Below are 14,752 nucleotides of genomic sequence, written 5' to 3'. Positions count from 1 at the left end.
CTATCATACATTCAGACAGGGTATCTTTGAGAAATTAATTCCATGACAATTTCATCATCTGTCACTATAATAAGTATTTTCAAGGGCTCTATTCTCAGCTTCTAAACACTACTCAAATTGTCTTTGAAATTTCAACAGTTTAACACAATCTTTGGATTTGCCCCTATATATTATATGTGTGCTTGGTTAATTAGAATATGATGTAATAGGGTAAAAGCCTTGGATTCAGTGGTAGTATGGCTTAGTTATTTTTTCTTTGTTTTATGGCCATCTGTTTCTTACCACTGTATAAAAATAACAAGAAAAAATGAAGAGGATAATATCAATGGGTTAGGAAAAAAATCCCACATTAGTGTTGTACAAAATTTTTTAAAAGGATGTTCTTGAGAATGAATGTGCGGAATATTAAAAAAATAAAGACACAATATCCATTTATGAAATGATGTCTATACTAGAGACCATACTGTATTATTATATATACTTTTCACTTATATTTATGACCACCCACATATTCTTTGAGAATCTATTATAATTCACGTTTCACTTAGGTAGTCTATTTTGACCTATTTGAGAATGATAACAATTCTTCTTTTGGCAGAGATTTTTTTTTTTCCTAAGTGCATTGCATTAAGACAGCAGATACATGGTTAAAATAGCTGCTTCCTTGCCCTTGATTAGGTGACAAGGAAAAGCTGGTCAGGATTGATTTCTTTGTTAACTTCCTCCCTTCTAGTACTGGCTCTGTATTATTTGTTGATGTGCACGGAGAAAAATCCATTAACTTCATTGTGCCTTAGTTCCATTATCCATAAAGTGAGGAAATTAGGGTAGGTAATCATCAAGTTGCCTGCTAGTACTGGCATTCCATTTCCCAAGAAATCCTGCCTTTAGTTGAGAAGTTTACGGTACAAAGACTAAGAAATGGCAAGTGGAAAAGAAATCCAAACCTAAAACACTAACTTTCCGTCTTTGGGAACATCATTTGTCTTCCTCACACAATTATAAATTCAGCCTCCAAATAAGGAATATGAAGGATTACTGAAGAAGAAATAGTAAAAGAATCCTATGCAAATTATAGCACCTATAGTTGCTGCAAAAGAAGGAATAAAATCACAGCTCCTTTATATATTTCATTAGAATCTCAACAATATCAAACAGCTTCAGCGATTGGGCACAAGACAAGAAGGATATAGATATTGTCAGCTAAAATTCTCACCATGTATTGACATCAGACCGAAAATCTTGAGTACAAAGTCAGAAATTATGTGTATAAACATCAAATATTTTCTATAGGAAACCACACGTTCTGTGTACATCTGATATGATCAAAGGCATGATAAGTATTTACTGCAAATTACTGACATATTGAATATAAAACTATCAAAGTCTTACCATGTGAATCATATGCAGCGTTTCTCTTCGGAAATACCTTTATATAATCTCCATCCACATTCATATAAGGATGAGTATGTTCGATGTGATATGAATCAAAAAAGAAAGTTTTGAGAGCTGAAATAAAACCATGAAAATCATAAATTCTCTGAAGTTAGTTTAATCAATGTATTTGTTTAATGAGGGATAATTTTATCCATCATTATTGTATTTTATCCATCATTATTGTATTTCAACATTTTTTGGCAAGTAGAATGAGCATATTTTGAACATGCTTAGACATTATAATTTATATCTTAAAAATCTGATTCAAGTTTTAACTTTTTTGATTGCACTATAACACTCATGGTTTAATCTTTGTTGGATTAAGTAAAAGACAAAATACATATGTACACAAGGGAGCCATAAATTATAATTACTAAATCAAAGACAAGCAACCACAATGTCTTAGAGGGTGGTATCTATAATAAAATTTACTATATGGAGAGTGATTGAATTAAATTCTTGAGTGATAATTTCCTTACATGGGATAGTTTACCTTTTTTATTCAAGAATATCACAGAAATGCAGGGATCCTATATATTAGTCATAATGCTTGCTACTTTAAATTTGATAAGTGCTGAATCATGATATGAGATAGTGATTCTTGCATACTTATTGCTGCATAGCAAGATGTCACCCACACAATATAATGTAGATGTATGCAATGATTATCAGAAAAAGTTCCTTGTTTCCTCAGAGCAACTTTATAGGCATCTTTAATTTGATTCAAGATTCTGAATGTTTTAAATAGGAGATTGCATGAAGCAGGAAACATTCTAGTTTGCTAAGTTGATTGCTTCATATCAGAAAATCTGTCTAGAACTATCTTTGGCCAAGGTAGATCCTAACAAGTCATAAGATGACTAACTCAAAATGACAAGGGAGTAATGTACTCTGAGCATTTAAATGCTAGACAGCTCAGGAATAGGACAAGATGAAGATTGTAGGAAGGAGGCAATATTATGTATTCATCCTTTTTACTCATACTTCATTCATATTACTCTTGTAATGTACATTGCCATTCATTTCTGCATTGATGAAACAGGTGACAATTTAATTAACGGTATTTTAAATACTTTCTTTCCCTTTTGAGAATGGCCTGTTCGGCAAACACTATTGTTTTGAAATTGACCTTGGCTCCTTACCTATATCACTTGAATTAGTATTGAACTGAGTGGTCTTTTGGAAGTTCTGAGATATCCTTAAGGTAGCCTGTTCAGCAGCATGCATCAGTTTTGTGAGATGAGTTCTTCTACGATTCATAGATAACTTGTCCCAAACTATAAATACATCCTTTTGAACAAAATTATTCACAGTTTTTACAAATTCCTGTTGAAAAAAAAAAGTGTGTCTTTTAAAAATGTTGGAATCCATGAATCACAGATGTAAGGAAAAGTTTAAAGCTCAGTTATATTGAGTTAAAGCTGAACATACTTACAGTAAGAGTTGAATTAGAAAGGGTGTCCTTGGCTGAATTAGTGATATTCATGTCACCCAGTAATGGGGATGATTTAGATAATATTTCTATATATGTAATTATATCCATCGGTGAAAGATCTTTCACAGAATCTCTATAGATTTCTTGTAGCAAAGCCACAGGTTCCTTTATGTGTCTAAACTGTACAAAAATGAGTCCAGAAAAAAGAAACCAATTTAGAGTACTACTGGATCTTTTTAAGAATAAAGGCTGTATGTTAAATTTATTCTAAGTTTGGTTTTCTTGAGCTAATTGTTAATAAGTTATCAGACTACACATAAACCATAACATGCAGCACTGAAACTTGAAATTATTTATAAAAGGTTAGCAAATAAAAAGTACAGAAATTAGAAAAGAAACAGAATGTTTGAATTAATAACTTTTAAAAACTAGCTTTTAAAAGTTATAATATATGATAATGTATTTTGAATTAGATTTTAATCAACCAGAGAAAATTCTTTACAATGTGATATATTGGAAATTTGCTTTTAGCTCACTGTTCATCATGTTGAGAGTCACACTTTCAATCACATGACAATTCTGTGAATGTCCTACTTTATTTACTCTTTGAAATATTTCCTTTGAAGTACAAAATGTCCTTGCATTCATTATGTCTTCTTAGAATGTGGGAACGGGCCTGGGGTCAAAGTGTGTTTTTATTATTTTATTCATCAACTTTCTTTATATGTTGAAAACAAAATTTCCGGTATACTAAACAGTGAAAAAGTAATATACATTAAATATCTCAAAGTCTTCCTCAATACTTTGGGGATTTTCAAATTGATGCTTTCTGTGACTCAAACTACTTAAATCTCTATATGTAAATAGTTTCAAATCTACATGAAGATCAACTGGTTGCTATTCTATTTAAAATGTGACGTAGGAAGGATTTTAATGGAAACCAAAAATGTCAAAATATAATAAATTCTTAATCTAACTAGTTTACTTACTTTTGTTAACATTCTATCAATATTTGCAGCAATACAGGCATTATCTAGATGGCAGTTTGCACTCACATTTTCTGTAGAAAAAGAAAATAGATTCTGTAGTAAGTTTTTTAAAATATTTTTTCCTGGGGTGCCTGAGTGACTCAGCCAGTTAAGCATCTGCCTTTCTGCTCAGGTCATGATCCAGGAGTCCTGGGATCTAGCCCCCGCATCGGGCTCCCTGCTTCTCCTTCTGCCCCTCACCCTGCTCATGCTCTCTTGTCTCTCAAATAAATAAATAACATAAATAAATGAAATATTTTTTCCTAAGATGATTATATTGATTCCAATAATTTTACTCCCTTATTTAAATCTTAAAAACACATTCTTAACACTTGAGTTTTATTTTTTGTTTTACTCGTTAACATTTGACTTTTTAATTATTTAAAAAAATTATTCATAATGAAATACATGTTTATTTTCATTTTATTCATTTATTTTTCCTTATTTATTTTCATTTGTTATTTGTTTTTATTCATTAGGATACACAATATTTTATGGAAAATGGAAGACTGTAATTACCCTGCATGTTAACTACATATGTTAATACATAAAACATATGGTCTACTTCTTCCATTAAATAAAAACGATACCTCTTCTTATTTCATTATATAGATAATAATGGAATACTGGCACATTTCTGGGCGCCTGGGTGGCTCAGTTGGTTAAGCGTCTGCCTTCAGCTTAGGTCATGATCCCAGGGTCCTGGGATCGAGTCCCACGTCGGGCTCCCTGCTCAGCTGGGAGTCTGCTTCTCCCTCTACCCTTCCCCCCTGCTCATGATCTCTCTCTCTCTCTCTCAAATAAATAAATAAAATTAAAAAAAATACTGGCACATTTCTTAGAAGATGTAGTTCTTTGTATGCTTTACTACTGTGTAGCATTATATTTTATATAGTTCTTCGATAATACATAAAATATAATCATATGACTTACCTTGGCAGTAAGTGCCATCATTAGGTGTGAACTGTGATTTTCCTGTGGATGTCTGATAACCTTCCTTGCAGGAGCAATTATACCCACCATCCACGTTTTCACACACTGCATGATCTCCACAGGCAGCTGATTCACTGCACTCATCTATATCTGAAAATATTTGAAAAATTAAATTTTTTATTTAGTACTTATACAATTGCTATCTTGCTGATACAGTTATATATGGTTAATGATTTCATCAAATTTTAGAAGAAAGCAAGGAAAATTCCATCATTTGGGAAACAACAGAGCAAACTTAGCTGCATATATTTTTTTTAAACCCTGATTTGGTCAATCCATTTTGAAAGCATATTAAAAAATGTCATTCATGGATCAAACTCTTGAATTATTTTCTAAGTAGAATGATTCATCCACAAAGTCATTAAAATAATTTCCATCATTGACAATTTAACATTTAGTCCTAATTGAATAAAGACCCAATTTTTAAAATACATCTAAAATTCTTTGTTTTCTACTATTAAACTAAATCGATTGTAACAGCTCAGTTTAATCTGGAGGATAAAAAAGAATAGCCCATTTTCTTTCCAAAGCTTGATTTTTGCACGTAAGTTATTCTAAAAATTAGCAAATGTGTGATTCAACTCCCTTAAAATTTACCACAACTTATTACTTTTGTGCAGGTTATATTTTACTATGGTTCTGAATACACAGTCATCATAGATAAAGTAACAAATTGTACAGAATTAAGTCTTATATTTTCAGTAGTCATATATCAAAGTCACAGTAAAAATGTTAGGTTTTAAGCTCATATAATTTATATTTTTAATTTAAAATTTTACATACTGCAGTGAAATATGTCTTAAAGTTATAAATAGAGTATAAATACTCTGCCAGTAGGCAGAGTTCCAATAGGGAATGATTCCAAGGAACGGAAGAGTCCAGATCATTACCTTAAGCTAATGCAAAGATTTTTGTGTTCCCAGCCTGGCTCTGACATCTTAGAGATACTCTATGTTAGATTAATGAATAAACCTGTAATCTTAAGTATAAAATTTGATTTTTTAAAAAAACTAATAGAGTGCCACAATACTGTTTGCCATAAAAAAAGGGGAGTAATCAAAGTCCAACTTAAAAGGTCATCTAGCTAGTTATCTTAAAAGTAGTTGATCCTAATTTTTCACTTCAAAAATGCAATGAAGGCACAGAATAACATTAAAACTCAAACCACTGAAAAACTGAAACTGACAGTAGCCTCTTGGTAGTTCTTAAAGAAATGTCCATTAGCTAGAAAGGCAATGGTATTAGATTTAAGAAGACAAGTCATAGGCCCAAGAAAGGGGTAGAAAACTCCTTGTTCTTCTGCCAAACCTATATATTCATAATCTGCACTCCCCAGAGATCCAAGTATACTACTTTTCAAGAAACAGGAATACTATCCTAGCACCCTCATCCTCTTCCTCTCATTTCTGTATGTGTGTGTTTAGAGACCACCACTCCACACACACACACACACACACACACACAGAAAATAAAGTAGGGCATAAGCAATAGCAGGTTGATTCTTAAGATATAGTGAACCGTCAAGGAGAGCATTCCAGGTAAGGGTAAAAAAAAGAAGCCATGTGGAAGCGCAGACTGGGGTTATTATTTTTCATGAAATCCATGAGGTGAGAAAAAATATATAAGAAAACAAAAGACTAGTCTTTTCTGGAGCAGGGCTGAAGAAGTAGCATGTACTATACCCAAATGGGGATAACACCCCAATGAAGATGTGAACAGACCTATGTGGTATCATAAACAGAACAATTTATTTTATGAATAAGAAACTTATGTTTTCTGAATGCCCACATTTCCTATTTTTAGATGTCTTATATGGCTAACAGGAAATGAGGTGTTGATTTCTCTCAATTTTAAAATTATTTAAAGGTGTAAATTGTCTTGGGAATGTTGTCCCAAACCCATCTCTAAGCAACATACAAATATTTTTTTTAAAGATTTTTATTTATTTATTTGACAGCGAGAGAGGGAACACAAGCAGGGAGAGTGGAAGAGGGAGAAGCAGACTCTCTGCTTAACAGGGAGCCCGACACAGAGCTCCATCCCAGGACCCTGGGATCATGACCTGAGCCGAAGGCAGACGCTTAACGACTGAGCCACCCAGGCGCCCCAGCAACATACAAATCTTGGCAAACTCAACGTCCATCCTCTCTCTTGTATTCTGGACACAGGGGTATATAATCTTGTTGCTCAGAACCAACTGTGTTTTAGTTTTTCTCTGTGCATCCTCCACATCCGTGGTGCTTGTTGGGTTTCTGCTCTAGTTCAAGCCTTCCTACCACCGCTCACTTAGCTAGTTATTATCCCAAAATGTCAGCCTTGGACCAAGTAGGGTATTTCAACCTCTGAATTCACCAAGCAACAAAATGGTAATCTGTAAAAAAAAAATAAGGAGGTAGTCTCCTGGGAGACCAGCATTCAAAATTAGGATTATGCAAATTTTAATATTCTGACTCCAAATGTTATATAGAATATTAATTAACCTACCAAAGTAATGCTTTTCAAATCTTAATCATCCCATCAAAGTCATGTTTTCCAAATTGTTTGGACTTTTCTTGCTTATACTTTTTGATTTTATAACTTTTTACTCAAATGTGGAAGTGAGGTTTGCTGAATTTGATGTCCCTCTCACTCTCTTTATTGAATCTAACCTAGTAACCGGTTCTGCCTCTACTTGTTAGCATATCACTCTATGCCCCTTGCTACCTAGTAATATAGAGAGAATCATAAAATATTGAAAGAGTATGTCATGCCAAAATGAACATGACTGCTATTTTGCAGCAAGATCTACAGCCACTTCTCTGGCAATCTCTTGCAGGGCCTCATTAGCTGCAATCTAATAAAAACACTATGTATCCTTCTTCCTACAGGTAAAGGCCCTGTAGAAGATTTTAATTCAAATCCTAGTTATAATACTCATTAGCCTTGTGACTTTAGGTAATACTATAAAAAAATACCTTTTACCTTAAAAGAATTCTTTTTTCTAACAAATGAGGAAATGTATGTAAAGGTGTTTTGAAGTTGTGCCCAAGATATAATAGGCCCAGTGATTCTATTCATATTATGTGTTTTCTTAATAGCAGGAGCCCTGTGAATATGTAGGTTTGGAGAAAACAGATCGATAATGAGTGTCTCATTAGACTGCCATGTCTTAGTATTCCCCAGATATGTAAAAGAGGAAAAGAACCCCCACCTCATCTTAATAAAAGTTAAATTGCTATTATGTAATTATTTCAGTCAGGCTAGAATTGACATACCATATTTAATAACTGATCCACTTTTTCTACCACCAACCTAACGCTCAGCTTAATACTAATAACTTGATTTTGCCAAACGTAAGCACATCATAACAATCATTTGCTTGTTTTGCACATCAAAAAATTCACTTGCTCCTTTTTCATTAGTAAAGTTATGCTTGTTTCTCATGTTTACAATGAGCCAACCCAGCAGCAGTTTATCGTAATCTTCTTTCAAAACATGATCCTATGATTGTTTTGAATCTTATCATTTTCATCAATAACTGATTTGTCTGATGTTTAACTCACAGACTGTGAAAAAAGATAACACATTCAATTACTGAAAGTAATTTGCAAAGACAAAACTGCATGTTAATATTATCCAAAGCCAGAAAAAAAATCTGAAATTATCAGCGTACCCAAGGCAATAAGACATACAAAATTATAAGCAGTAAACACTGCTCTTCAGCACGTGGTAAATGTGAAGGAGTTCTTGGGTTGTACTCATTTGGCCTTGGGAGAATTCACTGTCTTATTGGATTGCCTCGGTTTTCCCATTTGTGAAATATGAGTCTGGAACCAGGTCTCTCGGGAGCTAGGGATCTGAAATTCTGTTTTACTGTAATTCCAAGGGAAAGCAAATGTTCAGGATGCTAAATTTCCCTCAAAGCCTTCTGCAACAAAATTACCTTCTCTGTGGACAACAGTATTTGAATATAGACTAAAGGTAGAGAATTTTGCTTGGGTCATTTCTTGCCCTGAATTGGGGTTTTTCATTATCTATTTATAGAGGTTCTTAATGAGTATAATTACCAGACATGTTAAATTTAAGGATAAACTAAACTTTCAAATCAGACGTGATACAGTACAAGGCGATATACTAACGTAAAAGGAAACAGAATTATAGTTCTCTGTTCAAATTCCCTGAAGATTATCATAGTGCATAATGAAAATTACTATAGGACTAGAGAGGGGAAAAAAAAGATATAGCTGTTCTGCTGCTCAAAAAAGCTTAATCCTTAAGGACAACAAAATTGGTGAGAAATAACCATTTTCCAGAGAATGAATTTTTCAGTGAATAATCCATCAAACAAAACAGGTAGAAGCTGAAGGACTCAGTGTTGGGTACTGGGTTTTAATATAGTTCTTGTGTTTACTGATTACTTAAAATACTAAAAAGGGAATTAGCCAAAACTTAGGCCCATTCCACAGTATCTCAATAATAAATGAGTATTGGGAGAAAGAGTCTGAAATTATAAATCTGTTATACTTCCATAAAACGTTGGCATTCAATCATCTCTTTGTGTGTGTGTTGTCTCTGTGTCTGTGATTCAATTTTTTTCTAATACAGGAATTCTCTACTTGTAGGGAACACAGACAGAGAAATACAGCCTTTTGTGAATTGAGGCATATTAAAAGTAAACACGCTCAGATGAAAAGACAGATGTCTTCAAGAGACAAGAGGGAATGGAGAGCATAGTTAAAATTGTATTAAATTCCAGTGATTAAGATGTTGTAAGTTCTATTTCTTCACTAACTGGAAAATTCTAGTAAAGCTTACAGAGCTCTATAATTAGAACTTAACAACTAAAGGTAAAATGCATAACATACACACATAACATTCTAAGAAGACCAGCAACTAGAGTAGGGGCTTGAGAACAAATAGTGAGATATTACAAGTTTTCTGGACAGAGCTTCATAGATTACTTCCTGAATATACTGTGAAGTTATATACTATAAAACTTTTTGCTGAAAACACTAAAGATAAAATTTATCCTTCAACACAAGGTGTCTGGGTGGCTCAGTCAGTTAAGGGTCTGCCTTTGGCTCAGGTCATGATCTCAGGGTCCTGGAATCTAGCCCCACATCGGGCTCCCTACTCAGCGGGGAGTCTGCTTCTCCCTTCCCTCTGCCCCTCCCCCAGCTCATGCTCTCTCTCAAATGAATAAATAAAATACTAAAAAAAAAACGTTCAACAGAAATTGTCCTATTTTCTCGTATTTTAAATCCTTTATGCCCTTGCAAAAACATGATCCACTGCATTTGCATGATTCAGATCAATGCATAAGATTTAGATGGCCACCCATTTTTGCCTCCCATGCCTTTCCAGATAAAAGACTGTGATTCTAATCCTCCCTTTATCCTAAACATGTGAATCTGGAGTAGCCTCCACATCCCTTGGGTATCAAATGAGAATACATTGTTTTCTGTTTATTTAGCAGAGTAAATATTGTGAAACCACAGGTACGTGAGACAAGATAATTTCTTTGATATAGACATTTCACTGATAAAGTTTCTTTGAACATTGTCTCCTAACTTATCATGTGTTAATAATAACATTGTGAGATTTCTCCTTAGCTTACTGACGAGAATCTCAGTAGGGAACTAATCAAAGCCTTCGACGTGATCTAGATTAACTTCAATATCTCTCTTTTATCTAACTATGTAAAGTAGAAGCAGCATATTACCCTTGTCCATGTTGCACATAGAGTCTTGGTTTCTAGTCTAATTTCTTCTCCTGGCCAATGACTTCACTCTCAGGGCCTCAGTTCATGTATTAATTTTGCAGATTACTATCGGCCATAATAAATTAAGCTAGTTGTTGGTAAACTGGACAGTTTTGTATAAACCATGACAAAGATGGTTTATAACTTGTTTTCAAAGTTTAAGTCTTTGGCTCCAGAGAATTTGCCTCTGAAAATTGTTCATCTTTTTGAATTTACTAAACAATCTTTTTTTCTCAGACTGTAATCCAAATATTGTAGGATCTGGTATATCAAATGCATGACCAAATTATAATAGAAGGACATTTAAAAACTTCTAGATACCCTCTTCAGACTCAGAATAATTTCACATAGGGATTTAGTTGAAATTATTATCATTCCAGAGGACATTTTAGTAAGCCTGAAATGATTTTCTAAATAGGACTCTATTTAGAAATTAAAACCTTAGTTTTTCTGAACATTAATAGTTACACTTCATGCAGGTCTTAAGTATAACTACCTTTCAGCAGACAATACTAAAAGCACTAGAACAATTCTTTTATAACTAATGCCTTTCTGAATATTTTCTGAGAAAATGTGGAGCCCATCTCAGAGTGCATATTTATAAAAGCATCAATATCTTGCCATGGAAATGATAATTTTCTTGAGTCAACATATTTAAGTGTAAATATCTACTCTGTTGTTTGTCACCATGCTAGATCTCATACTTTCATGATTTTTTTCTCGTAAACTGCTTGATTTTCTCCCCCAAAATATTTTCCTTACATCCTTAGATAAATATTCCATAGTATCTGATTATATAGCATTAGAGAACTAAAGGAATTGATGAAGTTTCTAAAAGTATTACACAACTAGGGTGCACTCAGGGACTGGTAGAATTTGGTCCAGATAATATCTAACCTCTGGAGGTAATAAGCGGTAAGAGATAGGTACAAATTTAAGTTAGGTAGTCAAACTTACCTATGCAGATGGTTCCATCATTAGTGATAAACCTGTCCTGGTTACTGCTGGATCTGAAACCAGGGGCACACATACAGTAGTAACTTCCCTCTGTGTTAGTGCAGTTGGCATTTTCACCACAGGGCTGGGTCAAATTTCCACACTCATTATCATCTGTGGAAATATCAATTTAAAACATTATTTTTATATAATTGAAATTAATTTCTAATATTTTCCACCAGTATTTGGGAACTGTGACTGTTAAATAGTTTAATGTAATGCGATGTCAATATTTAGGAAAAGTTAACAGTACACATTCCACACTTATTTTTATTTATAATGTGACACTTCCTTTGTAGTTGCAAAGCAAATAGAATCTCTTCTGAAAACACTGAACATAGTTATTGAAAATATATCGGAACATGTTCCAAATTTTATATGTAATTTAATAATAATAATGTCAATACATTATACTCCTTTGTAAATTTACAATACTCTCTATAATTAGTCAAAAGCATACCATAAGTTAAAACATCAGATATTACAAATTGACATGCTCTAATCATGTACCATTTATTTTTATTACTTATTCCCTAGAAGAATTTTGCATTACTAAGTTGACATCTCTTTACTTATTAATGAATTTATTCATTAAATACTCTGTGCATTTTTTTGTCCTATAGAAGAGCATACAAAAAAACATATCATAGTCCATGGTCCCTACCTTCTAGAATTTAATACAATTTATCAGAAAATATATAGGTTCATAAGCCTTTGTAAAAATCAGAAAGCAAATTTATACTACCTGTCAAGTAAATAAAACAGAAAATAAGTGCTTTTCAGAAGTGATCATAATAGGCTGGAGGAGAAAGAGAATATCTTCAGGTGACATTAAATCTTGTGGGTTGAATTATGTCTCACAAAAAGATATGTTCAAGTCCTAATCCTGTGTCTTGTGAGTATGACTTTAGAAACAGGACCTTTGCAGATGTAACCAAGTTAAGACGAGGTTACACAGAATTAGGTGGGCCCTAATCCAGTGGCTGGTATCCTTATAATTAAATATATGAGAAATTTGGATATGAAGACACAGAGGAGAAGGCTATGTGGAAACAGAGGAAGAGCCTGAAGTGATGCAGCTGCAAGCCAAGGGATGCCAAGAACAGAATAGCTGGCAACCACTAGGAGCTAGAAAGAGACAAGAAAGGATTCTTCCCTAGACCCTTTGGAGGGAACATGACCCTTCCAACACCTTGATTTCAGACTGCTAGCTTCCAGAACTGGGGACGCTACGTTTGTGTTGTTTTGAGCCTCCAAGTTGGTGCTAGTTTTCAAGGCAGCCTTTGGAAACAAATGGACCCGAACTGGCCAATCCAGGGTAGGTAAGTACTGGTTAGAGAGAAGACAGGTCATGAAAAGGAAGACAGAATGTTGGGCAAAGAAGCAAGCATTAGGTAACTGAAACACTTCTGAAGGTAGGCGGAAGCCAAATTGGGGAGCACAGAGAGAAACCATAGGGGAATCGCTCTAAAAACAAGTTTGAAAAATATCTTTAATTTTTATCCCCCATTTTTATCAAACCAAGTTTAATTTCTCTTTAAGAATGAACTGTATGACATTTAATTTGTACACAGGCTATTGCACACATACAGTGATAACTAAGAGTTGGAGATTTTTCCAAATGTTTTATAAATATGAATTCATTGAATCCTTATGTAAGGTCTAGGAGAAGGTACCATTGTTATCCCCTCTAACTGCTGAAGAAAAGAAGGAATAGAGAGAAACATTAACTTGCCAACATCACACAGCTATTCAGTTGCAGAGCCAGGTAGTTTGGTTCCAAAGCCTGTTCTCTTAAATGTTGCATCCTGCTGCTTCTGTGAGAATTATTTTAAAATGCCAAAATGTATAATAAGAATTTATCAAATGAATTATGGGTCTATTTTTGAGAGATGGAAAGAGACTGAGGTAGTGATTTCCGAAGGAAAATGGAGACTTTATTTGCATGCTATTTTTTTTTTTTTAATTTGAGAGAGAGACAGAGAGAGCATTCGTGGGGGGAGGGGCAGAAGGAGAGGGACAAGCAGCCTCCCTGCAAGCGGGGCTTGATCCCAGGACCCTGAGATCATGATTTGAGCTTAACCAACTGAACCACCCAGGCACCCTTGCATTCTATTTTTAACTTAAATTTTATTTCCACTTACTCATTTTCAAACAGTAAGGATATATGCATAGATGTTAACATATGGTAGAAACTAGGGGTGAATTCCTCTCTTTTTTCAAAAATGACTACTATGGACAGGTCAGGTAAGATTTGCAAATCCTATCCTTTCAAGATATTCAACCTATATAGTCCTATTCCATAGTTTTATTTTAATATTTATATGCTTTATCACTTTGCCTTATTATATTAATTATATAGGCTAAGTGCTATAAATGTATCCAAACATGTAATGGCTCAGTACAATAAAAAGATTATTTACTGCTCTAGTCAGAGAGCAAGGTTAGTGTTCCGGTCATTCTTTCACAATGGTTCAGGGACACAGGCTTGTTCCATCTAACGGCTCCACTACCCCATAGGGCCTCCAGGCTCTCTGTATTGATCCAGGTAGGGAGTTAGGGTAGAATAGGGCATAAAAGAGTCATCCATCACTTTGGTCCACATTCTATTCACCAGAATTCATTCAAATGGCCACACTTGACTATAAGGGAGGCTGGTGGCCGTAGGCCAGGAAGAAGAAAGAAAAGATTTTGAATAGTCAGAGCTTTCCGCCGTATTTATTCTTTCATGAATAAAATGACATTTGAATAATGAAAGCAGACATATATGAATACCAAAAAAATTTACCAAATATAAGAAAATCTAGTTAATACCAAACATACATAAATTAATTGACTGGAACACAAAAGGGAAGATAACATTATATTTTTGAAGTTACTGTAATTTCCTTAATCAATAAATATCATTTAAATTAGGCATATCCATTGCATTAATAGCTTTTACTCTTCCCTTGGCCAATCATTTATTTTGTATGTTTTCAATTTGTTTTGATATTTTGATATTGTGCCTCTTATGGAGGCTAAAAGAAGCACCATGGCCCTGCCTCTGCCCTTCAGAATCTGGGCATCTTGACAAGAGGGGAGGGGTAAGCAGAGAACACAGGAATGCATATGTGGTGAAAG

The 14,752-nt window shown here is 34.0% G+C and overlaps 1 protein-coding gene across 1 annotated transcript in view; it reads right to left on the bottom strand.

The window, feature by feature from the left end:
- ADGRL4 (adhesion G protein-coupled receptor L4) overlaps window positions 1–14,752 on the bottom strand; it is a 108,247-nt gene that overhangs the window by 39,896 nt on the left and 53,599 nt on the right. The window contains exons 3-8 of the mRNA XM_032425274.1: window positions 11,591–11,743; window positions 4,834–4,983; window positions 3,862–3,932; window positions 2,873–3,052; window positions 2,580–2,763; window positions 1,393–1,509 (exon numbers count right to left, since the gene is read on the bottom strand). Of these exons, the coding sequence (XP_032281165.1) occupies window positions 1,393–1,509; window positions 2,580–2,763; window positions 2,873–3,052; window positions 3,862–3,932; window positions 4,834–4,983; window positions 11,591–11,743 (855 nt within the window). The remainder of the gene's footprint in view (window positions 1–1,392; window positions 1,510–2,579; window positions 2,764–2,872; window positions 3,053–3,861; window positions 3,933–4,833; window positions 4,984–11,590; window positions 11,744–14,752) is intronic.

This window comes from Phoca vitulina, unplaced genomic scaffold (genome assembly GCF_004348235.1).
Source record: "Phoca vitulina isolate PV1807 unplaced genomic scaffold, GSC_HSeal_1.0 scaffold2, whole genome shotgun sequence".
Lineage (NCBI taxonomy): Eukaryota > Metazoa > Chordata > Mammalia > Carnivora > Phocidae > Phoca > Phoca vitulina.
The sequence above is the reverse complement of the archived record's forward strand: the minus strand, read 5'-3'. Positions and strand labels throughout refer to the sequence as shown.